This window comes from Styela clava, chromosome 11 (genome assembly GCF_964204865.1).
Source record: "Styela clava chromosome 11, kaStyClav1.hap1.2, whole genome shotgun sequence".
NCBI classification, from domain to species: domain Eukaryota; kingdom Metazoa; phylum Chordata; class Ascidiacea; order Stolidobranchia; family Styelidae; genus Styela; species Styela clava.
Window position 1 is genome coordinate 2927199 of NC_135260.1, and position 16572 is coordinate 2943770.

At 35.9% G+C, this 16572-nt stretch overlaps 1 protein-coding gene and 1 long non-coding RNA gene across 3 annotated transcripts; both read right to left on the reverse strand.

Annotated features, from left to right (window-relative positions):
- Positions 1-527: 527 nt before the first annotated feature.
- On the reverse strand, positions 528-13898 carry LOC144429859 (uncharacterized). Of its 2 annotated transcripts, none has more exons than XR_013479113.1 (3): positions 13847-13898; positions 3109-3317; positions 528-2575 (listed from the first exon to the last, which is right to left on the reverse strand). It is a non-coding gene; the product is annotated as an uncharacterized LOC144429859 (long non-coding RNA). The 2 variants fall into 2 exon arrangements; XR_013479112.1 differs by lacking the exon at positions 13847-13898 and adding an exon at positions 3707-3943.
- On the reverse strand, positions 3938-6184 carry LOC144429857 (uncharacterized). Its single transcript, XM_078118080.1, has 4 exons — positions 6091-6184; positions 5071-5132; positions 4718-4757; positions 3938-4455 (listed from the first exon to the last, which is right to left on the reverse strand). Exons 1-4 carry the CDS (start codon positions 6149-6151, stop codon positions 4010-4012), a joined length of 609 nt encoding a protein of 202 aa, XP_077974206.1. The 5' UTR covers positions 6152-6184; the 3' UTR covers positions 3938-4009.
- Positions 13899-16572: the final 2674 nt, after the last annotated feature.

Consider the following 16572-nt stretch of genomic DNA (forward strand, 5'->3'; position numbering starts at 1 on the left):
GCCTTTCGTAGGTTGAGTTTGAATTGCTGTTTAATTGAGGTGCTAAAATAAAAATAAAAACTTAATGAAGAAGAACCATTGGGGTTTTGTTATGTATTTTTACGCTAACAATTATTCGAACTTGATAGGGTACGCACTTGATAGGGTACGTAGTCGTGGTTAAAAACATGAATGTGCATTGAACAAGAGCTAAAGCCACTGTGATTTTGAACCAGCTCTACTGACTGGGCTCTTACGACTGAGTCATTGCCACTCCCGCATTTCCAGTTTGCACCATTCTTCCTCTAAGTTGTACCCGTACCTGTTTTCAGTTCACTCTAGTGATAAATAAGACACCAAATTTTCCCTTCTACTACAAAACATTTAAACTACCTGAACATTAAAATTTTACGTATAAATACTGATACAGAATGGAAATGTGATGAAAATTAATTAATTGAAAAATTGAAAAAAAAATAAATAAAAATAAAAAATTATTTATAAAAAGAGGGCGTGACACTAGCTCATTGGATCAAACTGTGTTGACAAATTGCTGCGTTGCGTCTTCACCGAAGTATGTGCTCGCCACTGGTGAGTTCAAAAGATACTGCTGCAAAGCCACACAAATAGATTCGAGTTCACGATGCAAACGAAGAAAAAACTTTATTATACTGTGTAAAACACTCGATTAAAGCAGATAATATCAAATCATAAAATGAAGTGCCGTGACAGCAAAAGCAAAAAGAAAGACGCTGCAAACAGCAGCACAGGTAACGTATGCAGCGGTGGTTGGAGTCGAGCAACAAGATATGACTATCAGCGCAATTAAGGCTCAGACTCCACACACCAAAGCATATTTAATAACTAGACAAAAAAAATATATAAATAAAAATAAAACAATGAAAATAAAACGACTTCTGATGAAGTGCATACACTCTTTCGCTCATATTAGCTTGTCAGTGTGGCGCATCGTGCTGAGCATTATGAATACTACAAGAAATATAACTACCCTATTTTGATACCTTCTGACAAACTTGAGTTCCTTATATTTTCTTCAGGCTACAACGAAAACTCAATTTAATGAGAATCGAAAAAGATGTCGAAAAAAATGTCAAATACAACTTGAAAACGCGGAGCCAAAAATCTGATCTCTGAAAAAAAATTTTCAGCAAACATTCTTCTAATTTATGATATTATTTTATCTGGGGGAAATATATGGACCTAGCAATTGATGTAAAAAGGTATGATGGCTTTAAACATCGACAATAGGATCTCTTGGACTTGTTGAAATAATTGCTCAAATATTTTAGTCAAGAACAATTAACAACAACAGCTTTTACTTAAAGTGCTTTTAATCGAGAAACGACCTTCTGGAAAGGCATTCGTCGGTAAAAAAAAAGTTAAAATAGCAAAAATAAAATAAACTCATTCCGACCAATTAAGTTTATATCAAAATTATTCGGTACTTTTAATTTATGGTAAATTTGATTTCAATTTTTCTAAATGAATCTAATTTGCATAAAGCGATTCATCGTAAAATGAAAAAATTCATAAAATGAAGGGCTGTGAAATCGGAGTTGAGCAAGTTACCACTAGAGCGCGAGTTCAAGATATGAATTTTGTCAGAATTGTACATTTTCTATGCTTTCAAGATGAGTCAAAACTTCACCATAAATTCAAAAGGATTATTTAACTGAGCGTTCTTATCTTTCTATTGAGGAAAGTTTGCATTTACCAAAGGTTTCATTATCAAAATTAGTTTTTTTTAGAGTCGATTGTGTTTTTTATCCGATTTCACAGCATTGACAAAATGAAGTTCAATGCCAATTATTCGAAGACGATGTCTTTTTATAATTTTTTAAATTATAAAATAATGTTAGTTGTATTCCTTTAATATCAAATATTTAGAGGTTACATATATGAAGCCGTTATTTATAAAGTATCAATCATTTTTGTAATTTAGTGAAATTTCCTAAACATGAAATATATATTTGAAAAAATCTAATCGAAAACCTTTCAAGATTATTTACATTCACTCAGAATAAATTGAGTTATATTAATAAATTCAAACATTTCTTGGACACATCTAAAACATAAAAAATAGTTTGTTTGGTAGAAATATTAAAATAAATGCGTAAATAATTTTTTTTACGTCGTCACCCCACACCCCAACTGTATCCCATACGAGGGTAATATACCACATGCAAAATATATTTACTTTATATGCTCGTTCAGCTATGGGCCGGGGAAATAGTAAGTTAGGCTGTATGTGTGGATAATGAATATTCTAGTATACAAAAGCCTAAATAGTAAATTTAGTTAAGCTACTGAGGTGAATAACAATCACTCTTAACTTTTACAGTTTTTTTTTTTATCGACCTTCCAATGGACAGAGTTATAATTCATTTTCACAGATGGCTCCATGAGATACACTGTAAGGATGAACATTTAAAATCCCTTGATGGCTGTTTGTCGGGTTTCGATCGACACGGATAATAACAGTTGTGTCCGATGCATAGGAAGACGGATAATTAGGATACCAAACCTCAGTTGGCAGAGATATAGATTGGCCCATTGTTGAATTCAGCTTACCGTTCTGTTGAAATAAAAATATGTTTTGAGAAATGTGACAAATGGCAGTTTTAGAATATAGTTGGATATGGTTGAACCAGTAGTCCTTGCCATATGACCTGACAGAGCAAAACAAACTTATTTGGTCTGCAGGGAGAAACTGATTGAAGCGTGACACCATCACGTGATTATTCTGCTCAGTCACACTTCAGTGATTACCGTTGGTGGATGACAATTGAATGGAATAGGCACATAAAATCAAATTAGTTTGAATTAGTCTTTTCTGATTTAGTATCAGAGTCGTAAAGTTGAAGCGTTCCACTAGAGTTGGAGTCAAATTTGGAAAACGAATCCGGTAAGGAATTTTAATTTGATATCATCCTGCAGTAGTCAGTGTTATAAATTTCCTGATTTAAACTTCTCTCCCATGCTAAAGCTATATGGGTTTACCTCAAGATAAAATGTGATAACACATGGTAATGCAGAAACAATATCGGCCACATTTTATTATGAGTTCACGTATGGCCGCATAAGCAACATGAATCAGACTCGACTTACCAAGTGGTTGTAAGTCATTCCAGTACGAACATAAATATATGACAATTCATCAAGAATCATGGATCGTAAATAATCTCGAACCATGTTGTAGTGTGTGACGCCATAAATGTTAGCAAGTTTGTTTTCGCAAATAGATTCAGCGACGCTTAATGAGACGTTATGCACGTTATAAACTCGAAAACATTTCGAATTATAGACAACGCCACATTCTGAAAAATAAAATAACAGTTTGAAGTCAGATATTTATGAAACTATTATTAAGGAGAATATTTATTTTTACGTTTTAATTAATAAATTTCATTCATTTTCTTCCGGATAATTGTCTTTTGTAGTTTTTTTACAATAAATAATACGAGTGTCCCTTTAGAAGTTTCGATCATTCAAGAAAGGTAACGCTACTCACTCAGAAATAAAGTAAACGTTTCTCTGAAGAAATTACGGTCAACCACTGAGCTATTAAAGCTAAAAAAATACAACAGTGAGATATGCGCTAGAATTAGATAATACAGACAGGTGGGACTTGAGATTAACTATGGTCAGGTTAATTGAGTTAATTATGGTTGCGAATGAAAAACGAGAAATAGAATGCCAAACCAACCTGTACTCTGTCCGACTTTTGTAGATTGGAGGTACACAGTAGAGAGAAAGGTTTCCTTAGTTGACCATGGGTATGTAGCAAGGACGGTTGAAGTATAGGACAAAGAAGTTTTCTTGACTTTGTTACCTGTGTGAAAAAGTGAGTTTATCTCACAAGTTATAGAATGATTTATAGTTTTTGATACCTAATGATAATGGGGGTATATTTCAAATTTTTCTATTTTAGCGTCTTCGCATAATTGCCATAATACCAATTACTATGACTGGAAAGGACTTTTCAATATCTATTCTAATGAATGAGATTTCACAAGACATAGACATTTATACCTTGGGCCGTGGTCGTTTCCTTGACATCTACAGCAGAGGGCGTGGTCGTTTCCTTGACACCTACAACAGAGGGCGTGGTCGTTTCCTTGACACCTACAACAGAGGGCGTGGTCGTTTCCTTGACACCTACAACAGAGGGCGTGGTCGTTTCCTTGCCTCCTACAACAGAGGGCGTGGTCGTTTCTTCGGCGCCTACAACAGAAGGCGTTGTCGTTTCCTTGACACCTACAACAGAGGACGTGGTCGTTTCTTTGACATCTACAACAGATAGCGTGGTCGTTCCTTCAGCGCCTACAACAGAAGGCGTGGTCGTTTCCTTGACACCTACAACAGAGGGCGGCACAGAGTCCGGCTCTGGTTCTTCCATCATCTTTTTCAATTGATGTACTTTACTTTCCACTCCGTCTAATTTTTTTGTTAAAGCTGCGAAACATGAAAGAAATTAAATTGAGCCCTCAGTTTTATAATTACTTTTCAGTGAATTTATTGTCAGAATATATGTAATGCTCTCTTTCTGGTTAAATTTGGAATATGAGTTGGAATTGCTAAACTACACGACATGATGTGATCCTTAAAAATAAAAAAAATCATACATTTTATTTAAAACCATTGTTTGAGGGCGTGTTTGTTATCATACCGTTTGACAAATATGAAAAAAAAGCAAATTTATATTGTGGACACGAACCTTCCAAAGCCTTCTCTTCTTCTTTTGTGCACTGTCCTTCCTGAAATAGAACAAGAGAGAAATGTTCAAATACATGGACATGAAGGTTTTAGCTGACCAGGTGTTCCCATACGCAGTGAAAAAGTGTTTCCATGGATTAAAGTGGAAACGTAAAATCTGAGAAGAGGTATCAATTAAAAAAGTCTCAAACCTCCGGAACTTATTGCTGGAAGAAATCGCTAGAACGTAGAATTTTTTTTTTTGTTTTCAAATTTCAAACAAACAGTTTAAATTTTGCAAATAATAGTATAATATAAAATATAAAAATACAAAATTTAATATTCTATATAAAATTACTTCACAGAAGTTCTCACCGTATTAATATCTTTCCAAGTAGGCTTCCCGTCGCAAACCATAGGCGTCCAGCATTTCTCACCTGTCGGGGGAAATTAAAATTAGATATCTCTCGAATTATTCCTTACAAAATGAGGCAACCTAATAATATTTAGCGTTACTGCAAGCATGGTCTAATTAGATCTGATCGATACCCGCGATTCAATTTTGAGAATCTGGGAATCATATCAATTTTTTTCTGACGAACAATAAACTTAGGAATAAACAATAAACTTAAATTTCCACATAATTTGATGCTTTGGGTCTTTTGTCTGGGTTCACATAGTTCTGAGTAATTGTGTAGTTAATTTGTCATCTAACTGTGAATTTTTTTTTATACGCCTTCCTATTCGAACAAGACTCTGTGTGGACGATCGCTGAATATTCAGTTTACAACACCTTTGGTAAGGAGGTTGGTATAAAATTGTACCTGACATTCTACCGCACGATGCAAAAATATCCGAATCCAACGCTTGACCAATGGACCACCACGCCCGCTAATCTATGATCAAATTTTCTGTTCTGAACGAAACGATTCGAATGGATAACACGATTCCAAAAGTTTAGGTTCAAAAACTAAAACATTCTGTATGAGGCTATCCTGTCATCGAATATATATATATATATATATATATATTATGACGAAGGAACGGCAATTTAGCATGCTCTACGGTCCAGCTGTGACAACGCATTAAATACGAACAATAATCATTTATTTTTTTCATCAGGGACAGTCTCCGTTTTTGGAGTGCAACGAAGTAGAATTTTCTTCGTACCCAATCCAACCTTTAAGAAGGGATCGAAGTTTGCCATTAAATTCCTCCTGAAGTATGCGCACCAAGATGGCGCACAGCCTGAAAATAGTATGTACAGGCCTGTTCGGATTCAGGTTGTGCGACATCTTGGTATGTATACTTCTGGAGCACCAAATTAAACCGTCATACTTGCCTCCTCTATAAGCACAGAGGAGCACAGAACAGAACACGCCCGGTAATACAGACCTCCTATCATTTGAAATGCCCCGATAAACATAATAAGAACGTGTTGAATCAGAATCTTCATTTCGAATCCATAAATTTCGTCAAATGAAGTCGACTCCCGAACAACGTAAGTTAGAATGAAGCTTCAATCTATTTGCATCGGAATATATCCTATGCACACTTACGCAGAACTCTGGAGCAGAAAGAGAAATTGGTTTTTCTCTTTCAAATTTTAGGATACCAGTTGCGTCATAAAAAGAGAATTTGGTAAACGCTGCTCTTTCTTTATGAAACGATTAAGACGACGTCACCACCGCACCCGCGGAAGTAATATTTGATTGAAATTGTTGCCAATTGTTAGAATGTGCAAAATATGATGCCGGGGTTATGATAGTTTAAAACGACGAAAGTGTCAAACGATTATTTCCTGAAACCCAACAGGTTAAACAAGTTGAACAAATTAAAATATTTTGATATTGATTAATATCTATTTGATTTGCCGTTTATATAACATTATGTAAAGCAAATTAATCCCTGAATATATCAGTCAAAGACCAGATTATGATTTTCTTAAAACTGAGATATTACACATACAGAATTATAAAAATATCGTGATTTAGATATTTCTCCACCACTTATAGAAGGGTGTGCAGAAACCGCGGTTTCTGCTGATTCATGCACAAATGCTGCGCTTCCAAAGATTTTGTTTTCTATTAAATCTAAACTCGCTCAACTGGTAGAAGGCAAACAATACAATTTAGTCTATGTCTTAGATGCCAATACCAGTGGTTTTGAAAGCATTTCGGTGTAGCGGTAATGTTTGGATTAAATCGTTTGCAAGGGTTAGGATGTGCAAAATATGATGCTAGGGTCACGCTAGTTTAAAACGGCGAAAGTGTCAAACGATTATTTCCTGAAACCCAACAGGTTAAACAAGTTGAACAAATTAAAATATTTTATATTGATTAATATCTATTTGGTTTGCCGTTCATATAACATTATGTAAAGCAAATTTATCCCTGAATATATCAGTCAAAGACCAGATCATGATGAAACCCAAAACCCGATTTTTTTTTAAAACTGAGACAACGCACATGATAATGCAACAAAATACCGCGATTCAAAAACATGTGACACTTTGAGCCTTGGCTCTGATGACAATTTTTATTTAAGTACTTTCTACGGTTCATTTAAAACTGAGATATTACACATACAGAATTATAAAAATATCTTGATTTAGATATTTCTCCACCACTTATAAAGGGTGTACGGAAATCACTGTTTCTAGTGATACATGCACAATTGCTGTTAACTTCAGCCAACGTTTCCGAAGATTTTGTTTTCTATAAAACTAAAACATGTTCAACTGGTAGAAAGCAAACAATACAATTCAGTCTATGTCTTGGATGTCAATACCAGTGGTTTTCAAGCTATTCGGTGTAGCGGTAATGTTTGGTTTAAATTGTTGGCAATTGGTAGATTGTGCAAAATAGCTTGCCGGGGTTATGCTGGTTTAAAACGGCAAAAGTATCAACCAATTAATTACTGTAACCAAAACAGGTAAAAAAAATTGAAAACAAGTTGAACAGGTTAACATATTTTTCATATCGATTAATATCTATTTTGTTTGCCGCTTATATAACATCATGTAAAGCAAATTTAACCCTGAATATATCAGTCAATGACCAGATTATGATGGTCTTAAAACTGAGATATTACACATACAGAATTATAAAAATATCGTGATTTAGATATTTCTCCACCACTTATAGAAGGGTGTGCAGAAATCACTGTTTCTAATGATACATGCACAAATGCTGTTAGCTTTAGCCAACGTTTCCAAAGATTTTGTTTTCTATTATACTAAAACATGTTCAACTAGTAGAAGGCAAACAATACAATTCAGTCTATGTCTTGGATGTTAATATCAGTGGTTTTCAAGCCTTTCGGTGTAGCGGTAATGTTTGGTTTTAAATCGTTTGCAAGGGTTAGAATTTGCAAAATCTGATGCCGGGGTTATGCTAGTTTAAAACGGCAAATTTTCAAACCCTCATTTCCCGAAATCAAACAGGTCAAAAAAGTTTAACAAAAAATTGAACAGGTTAAAGTGTTATTTATGTCGATTACTCACAGTTGAATCAGAAATATCAGTGAATATTGTTGTGTTATGTAACGTGGGTTTTTAGTGCTATTCGTCGATATACAATCATAAAAAAAAACTTAACACTAAATATATCAGTCAAGGACCTATTTACGATATCAACCAAAGCACTTTGTAGATTTCCCTGTAACTGAAACAGCACTTATAACAATGCGACAAAATACCGCTATTCAAGGACATATAACACTTTGGGCCCTGACTATGATAACAATTTTAATCAAAGTACTTTCTACAGTTCTCTTAAAACTATTATAATACACATACAGACTCATAAAAACATAGTGATTCGAAAATAAGAAGCACGCAGGTTTTTCATTTCTGCTAGAAATTTCAATCAAAATTATTTCCTCTAAATTTCGGATTCAAAATTTCCAATATAATCAATTTTAAATCAATTTGGATATTTGGTTCGATTTGGGCATCAAAACTGCTAGTTGGCCGATGGGAAGAGGCCAGGCGGGAAGGATACCCGGAGGAAGCACTTTACAGTCTTAGAGCGAAAATCTGCGTACATCCAGTCCAATCAATCAATATACCGAGTCTCATCGGTGGTTAGTTGCGTCCGAGATATTTAATTCAGTTAACTCGATTCGATTCAAGTCATTGATAAATCGCCATTCGATTTATCACAGCGCTGCTTCTCTTACGTTGCGATATTTGACATAAGCTTCAGTGTCAAAATATATTTCATATTAAAATTTATTAAAAATAAAATCAATAACTGTTTGGCAAGCAACCCACTTCGCGACGCAAAGATTGCAAAACATTGCCCTGGCTAAAACCATAATAATTCATAAATAGGCTTTGAACTATTTTTCGTGTTTTAATGAATTGATCACTGTGGTAGAAATTTAGGATATAAATTCACATAACGTAACATACAATGATAAACTGTAATCTTTCGGTAGAGTATTCATATTCACTACGATAGCACCATCATTTAGTTCCTTTTTGATTCGTGTTATAGTTGATTTGTAGAAAATATTAGTTGAACATCCGATCATTTGTATCACGAAATAATATAATATCAGTTCATTAAAAAAGAAAATTGTCAGACATGATGTAATACAGCAATTTGTATTTGAATTATCACCACTAAGTGGACAAGAAGTTCAATCGTTAGTGGAGATTCAAAAGTTTATTACTGCATGTTCGTGATATTGAATAACATCCTGATGCTTCAGCATATTTTGTGCTATATTTCAGTGCTTAGTTATCGAATATTATCATCATTTTCTTGACCCAGTGCTTCATATTATTGCTTGATTGCAATGTGTATCGCGTTTCTAAGTCAACTTCTCGATGACATGTTTAGGCGGAGTCGTAGTCAAAAACGGTTACCGATACTGTCAGCACATTGTTATCTCTCTGAACAAGGCTTTGGAAAAACATCGACATGCATTAAACAAATAACTTCCTTTTCCCTGGGATAAATTTTTATAAATGTATTTCTATATTTGTTTGTATTTACTCGACTTGGATAGAACTGTTTTCAAATTATACTTCTCTGATTAAATTAATTTCCTAGTTTTCAGAGAGATAAATTTGGTCTCTATCAATTTAAAAATACATCGATAACGTTTTGCGAGACTATTTTATTCACACAAAATGGCAAATAACATTTTTGAACTGAATTTTTCATAAATTTCAATTTTTAAGTCTGTTCGTAAATAATAATTTGTTTCATCGAAAGATTCAGAAACACATCTAAAAAATAAAATATTAGAGCAAAGTTGATGGAAAAGTTCTTTATCGCACTAATTCATACACAATAAGTTGAAAAACGAAAGAACTGACATTTTTGCTATGTTTTGAGGGGACGGAGGTTCAAACGAAATATAAAAATTTATTTTAAAGAGAAGACAATGCTTTAATTTGTTTTAACATTGGTAACTTTTTGACAAATTTGAGTTCCCAATATTTCCTTCAGGTCGTAATAAAATTTTATGAAATGAATATGAAAATCGAAAAATATGTCACATTTAAATCTCAAATACAAATTAAAACTTGGACCCGAAAACTTGGTAAAACTTCTCAGCAAAAAGTTTTCTAATTAATGAGCTCATTCAATCTGGAAGAAATATATCCATCGAAATATAACGACCTGGCGATGAAAATAAGAAGAGATCAGGCTTAAAACATTAACAATATGGACTGTTGTACTTATCGGAAATAGTTGTGAAAGCTATGTGATAAATATATCAAGGACAATTAACAACAATTACAACTCTTTTACTCAATGTGCTTTTTATCGAGATACGACTTTCTGAACAGGTATTCGTCGGTAAAAAAAATTAAAATAGCAAAAACAAAAGAAATTCTGCGAAACAATGAAGAAAAGTAATATCAATCCATTCCGGCCAATTACGTTTATATCAAATTTATCCTGTACTTTTATGTTTTATGGTAATTTTTATATCCAGTTGTCTAAATGAATCTATTATGCATAAAATGATTCGTAGCAAAATGACAAACTTTCACAAAATACAGGTCTTTGAAATCGGAGTCGAGCAAGTTTTCACAAGGGTGGTAATTTGAATTTGTCAGAATTGTTGATTTTCAATGTTTTCAAAATAAGTCAAAACTTCCCTATGATTTGAAAAAGAATTATATTACTGAGTGTTCGTAACGGTTTATTAAAGAAAATTTGCATTTACCAACGGTTCCATTATCAAAATTAGATTTTTTCAGAGTCGATTGTGAATTTTCTTCGATTTCACAGCCTCATCAAAACAAGGTTCAATGTCTGATGTTCAAATATCCGAGACTTTATTTTTCAATATTTAAAGATATGAACATCAATATGACAGATATGAAGCCGTTATTTAGAATCAAACATTTTTGTAATTTACTGGAATTTCTTGAACATGAAATATATATTTGAATGAACCAAATCGTCAACATTTCAAGATTATTTAGATTCACTCAGATATAAATTGGGTTAAAATAATAAATTCAAACATTTTTTCAACGCATCTAAAAAATAAAAATAAGTTTGTTCGGTAGAAATCCAGCAATGAATGCAGTTTCATTTATTTTTCTATCCAAAGAAATGCCCGAAAGACAATTTGAATAGGTGAGCATTAAATCGCTTCGGTTAAACACACAGGCCACAGGTTCGAATTCAGTGGAATTGATTGCGTGGAGTAAATAAGAGAACATGGTCACCGAGACATCGACTCGTCTCTTTTCAATATAATTTTCAATCTTATTCCAAATGTCATGCGAACATACAACCTTCCAATATACCGATTGTTATCTATTTATCACAATTCGAGCCGAGCCGAAACAAACTATTCTTAGTTTCCCAAATATAAGCGACAGACTGTGAAGAGCCTTGTGAAGAGCGAGGATTTGAAATACCTTATGCTTTTAAGCAAACTCTGTTATTGTGCATTCAACAAATAAAAGTATCGGTAAACAAGAGAACTATGCTCAAATATATGGGCACGTAGAGCCACATAATTTTGATGGCGTCATAGCGCCTTCTGGAGAAAAATTTTATCTTTAACCACTGAAAATTTTAAAGCAATTGGTCCAGTATTTGAAAAGAAAAGCGATTTTTTAATTATATTGACGAAGAAAAATAACAACATAATATTGAAACGATCGTTATGTCCACTACGTGTCCAATTATACAAGTGATAGGAAGTCACCTACACCCCAACAAATTATATATTATGTTAGAGTGTAAATCAAGCTGCGTGTGCGGCATAACGAATATTCGGGAATACAAGAGCATATTGTTCAACTGTGAAAATAGCAATTCGAAGTTTTATTAAGCTACTATGATGAATACCAATTACTCTTTAAACTCAAGTAATTCTACAGTGTTTGTGCATCGATCATTCAATGGACAGAGTTATAATTCATTTTCACAGATGACTCCATGATATACACTGTGAGGATGAATATTTAAATCCCTTGATGGCTGTGATTCGGGTTTCGATCGAGACGGATAACAACAGTTGTCCACGATGCATCGGTAGACGGATAATTAGGATACCAAACCTCAGTTGGCAGAGATATAGATTGGCCCGTTGTTGAATTCAGCTGACCGTTCTGTTGAAATACCAAATGTTTAAAGAAATGTAACGAATGGCAGTTTTAGAATATAGTTGGATATGGTTGAACCAGTAATCCTTGCCATATGATCTGACAGAGCAAAACAAATTTATTTGGTCTCCAGTACGAAGCTGAATGAAGCGTGATACCATCACGTGATTATTCTGCTAGGCCACACTTCAGAGTGATTACCGTTGGTAGATAAGAATTGAATGGAATATACACATAAAATCAAATTAGTATAAATTAGTCTTTTCTGATTTAGTATCATAGCTGTAAAGTTGAAGCGTTCCACTGGAGTTAGAGTCAAAGTTGGCAAACGAATCAGGTAAGGAATTTTAATTTGATATTATTCAGCAGTAGTAAGTGTTATAAATGGCCTGATTCAAACTTTTTTCCCATGCTAAAGCTACATGTGTTTAAACTCAAAACATGGTAATCTCACATGGTAATGTAGAAACAATATCGGCCACATTTTATTATGAGTTCATGCATGGCCGCATAAGCAACACAAATCAGACTCAACCATCCAAGTGGTTATAAGTCATTCCAGTACGAACATAAATGTATGACAATTCGTCAGGAATCATTGATCGTAAATAATCTTGAACCATGTTGTAGTGTGTGACGTCATAAAGGCTATCAAGTTTGGTTTCGTAAATAGATTCAGCGACGTTTAATGAGACGTTTTGCACGTCATAAACGATCGCTCAAAAACATTTCGTATTATAGACAACGCCACATTCTGAAAAATATAATACCAGTTTGAAGTCAGATATTCATGAAACTAGTATTAAAGAAAATATTTATTTCCACGTTTTAACTAATCAATTTCATTCATTTTATTTCGAATAATTGTTATTTGTATTTTTTTTTACAATAATACGATTGGTCCCTTGAAGTTTTGATCATTGTCATATTTAAGAAAGGTTACGCGAACTCACTCAGAAATAAAGAAACGTATCTATGGAGAAATTACGGGAAACCACTGAGCTATTAAAGCTAAAAAAATATAACGGTGAGATATGCGCTAGATAATACAGATAGGTGGGACTTGAGGTTAATTATGGTCAGGAAAAAGCCAAAAGGTATTGAATTTTAAATAACTCAGGTTTTAAAAAAACATTTTATCAATAAAACTTTTTGTATCAACGTCGCAGTCAGTGTGTAAAATTCTCCAATCATTTTAGAAATGATAGCTCGTGTCCTATCTGTGGCTGTTTGTGCAAAGCCTTGTTCTAAGTGAAGAGAGGATTGAAACCAATAGTCCTTCATCTCTAGTACAGCCTTGTTCGGAGAGAACGTGTGAAAACTATCGGTAGTATCTCAGATACATTTTGTGATTCGTATTTACATTCCACTCCAAACAAGATGCTAGACAAGACAATTACTAGTACACAAGGATCTTCTTTTTGGGAGTATTATCATTTTTCCTGTTTTGAACCTGTGATGCTGGAGAATTCCTCATTAACATATATGACACGTATTAAAAAGCATTCAAGGGAGAAATATTTTCCGAATGGAAAACTAGAAATAGAAGGCCAGACCAACCTGTACTCTTTCCGACATTTGTAGTTTATAGGTACACGGTAGAGAGAAAGGCTGCTCTAGTTGACCACGGGTATGTAGCAGGGGCGGTTGAAGTATAGAACAAAGAAGTTTTCTTGATTTTTTTACCTGTGTGAAAAAGTGTGAGTTTATCTCACAAGTTATAGAATGATTTATAGTTTTGATATACTGAATGATAATGTGGATATATTTCAAAATTTTCTATTCCAGCAACTTCACATAATTGCCGTATTACCGATTATTATGACTGGAAAGGACTTTTCAATATCTAATCTAATGCATGAGATTCCACAAGACATAGACATTTATACCTTGGGCCGTGGTCGTTTCCTTGACATCTACAACAGAGGGCGTGGTCGTTTCTTTGACATCTACAGCAGAGAGCGTGGTCGTTTCTTTGACATCTACAACAGAAGGCGTGGTCGTTTCTTTGACATCTACAACAGAAGGCGTGGTCGTTTCTTTGACATCTACAACAGAGGGCGTGGTCGTTTCTTTGACATCTACAACAGAAAGCGTGGTCGTTTCCTTGACACCTACAACAGAGGGCGTGGTCGTTTCTTTGACATCTACAGCAGAGAGCGTGGTCGTTTCTTTGACATCTACAACAGAAGGCGTGGTCGTTTCTTTGACATCTACAACAGAGGGCGTGGTCGTTTCTTTGACATCTACAACAGAGAGCGTGGTCGTTACTTTGACATCTACAACAGAAGGCGTGGTCGTTTCTTTGACATCTACAACAGAAGGCGTGGTCGTTTCTTTGACATCTACAACAGAGGGCGTGGTCGTTTCTTTGACATCTACAACAGAGGGCGTGGTCGTTTCCTTGGCACCTACAACAGAAGGCGTGGTGGTTTCTTTGACATCTTCAGCAGAGGGCGTGGTCGTTTCTTTGACATCTACAACAGAGGGCGTGGTCGTTTCTTTGACATCTTCAGCAGAGGGCGTGGTCTTTTCTTTGACACTTACAACAGAGGGCGTGGTCGTTTCTTTGACACCTGCAACAGAGGGCGTGGTCGTTTCTTTGACATCTACAACAGAGGGCGTGGTCGTTTCGTTGACACCAACAACAGAGGGCGTGGTCGTTTCTTCGACACCTACAACAGGGGGCTTGGTCGTTTCTTTGACACCTACAACATAGGGCGTGGTCGTTTCTTTGACATCTACAACAGAAGGCGTGGTCGTTTCTTTGACATCTTCAGCAGAGGGCGTGGTCTTTTCTTTGACATCTACAACAGAGGGCGTGGTCGTTTCTTTGACATCTACAGCAGAGAGCGTGGTCGTTTCTTTGACATCTACAACAGGGGGCTTGGTCGTTTCTTTGACACCTACAACATAGGGCGTGGTCGTTTCTTTGACATCTACAACAGAGGGCGTGGTCGTTTCTTTGACATCTACAACAGAGAGCGTGGTCGTTTCTTTGACATCTACAACAGAAGGCGTGGTCGTTTCTTTGACATCTACAGCAGAGAGCGTGGTCGTTTCTTTGACATCTACAGCAGAGAGCGTGGTCGTTTCTTTGACATCTACAACAGAGGGCGTGGTCGTTTCTTTGACATCTACAGCAGAGAGCGTGGTCGTTTCTTTGACATCTACAGCAGAGGGCGTGGTCGTTTCTTTGACATCTTCAGCAGAGAGCGTGGTCGTTTCTTTGACATCTTCAGCAGAGGGCGTGGTCTTTTCTTTGACACTTACAACAGAGGGCGTGGTCGTTTCTTTGACATCTACAACAGAGGGCGTGGTCGTTTCGTTGACACCAACAACAGAGGGCGTGGTTGTTTCGTTGACACCAACAACAGAGGGCGTGGTTGTTTCGTTGACACCAACAACAGAGGGCGTGGTTGTTTCTTCGACACCTACAACATAGGGCGTGGTCGTTTCGTTGACACCAACAACAGAGGGCGTGGTTGTTTCGTTGACACCAACAACAGTGGGCGTGGTCGTTTCGTTGACACCAACAACAGAGGGCGTGGTTGTTTCTTCGACACCTACAACATAGGGCGTGGTCGTTTCTTTGACATCTACAACAGAGGGCTTGGTCGTTTCTTTGACATCTACAACAGAGGGCGTGGTCGTTTCTTTGACATCTACAACAGAGAGCGTGGTCGTTTCTTTGACACCTACAACATAGGGCGTGGTCGTTTCTTTGACATCTACAACATAGGGCGTGGTCGTTTCTTTGACACCTAAAACATAGGGCGTGGTCGTTTCTTTGACACCTACAACATAGGGCGTGGTCGTTTCTTCGACACCAACAACAGAGGGCGTGGTTGTTTCTTCGACACCTACAACATAGGGCGTGGTCGTTTCTTTGACATCTACAACAGAGGGCGTGGTCGTTTCTTTGACATCTACAACAGATAGCGTGGTCGTTTCTTTGACATCTACAACAGAGGGATTGGTCGTTTCTTTGACACCTACAACATAGGGCGTGGTCGTTTCTTTGACATCTACGACAGAGGGCTTGGTCGTTTCGTTGACATCTACAACAGAGGGCTTGGTCGTTTCCTTGACATCTACAACAGATAGCGTGGTCGTTTCTTTGACATCTACAACAGAGGGCTTGGTCGTTTCTTTGACATCTACGACAGAGGGCTTGGTCGTTTCCTTGACATCTACAACAGATAGCGTGGTCGTTTCTTTGACATCTACAACAGAGGGCTTGGTCGTTTCTTTGACACCTACAACATAGGGCGTGGTCGTTTCTT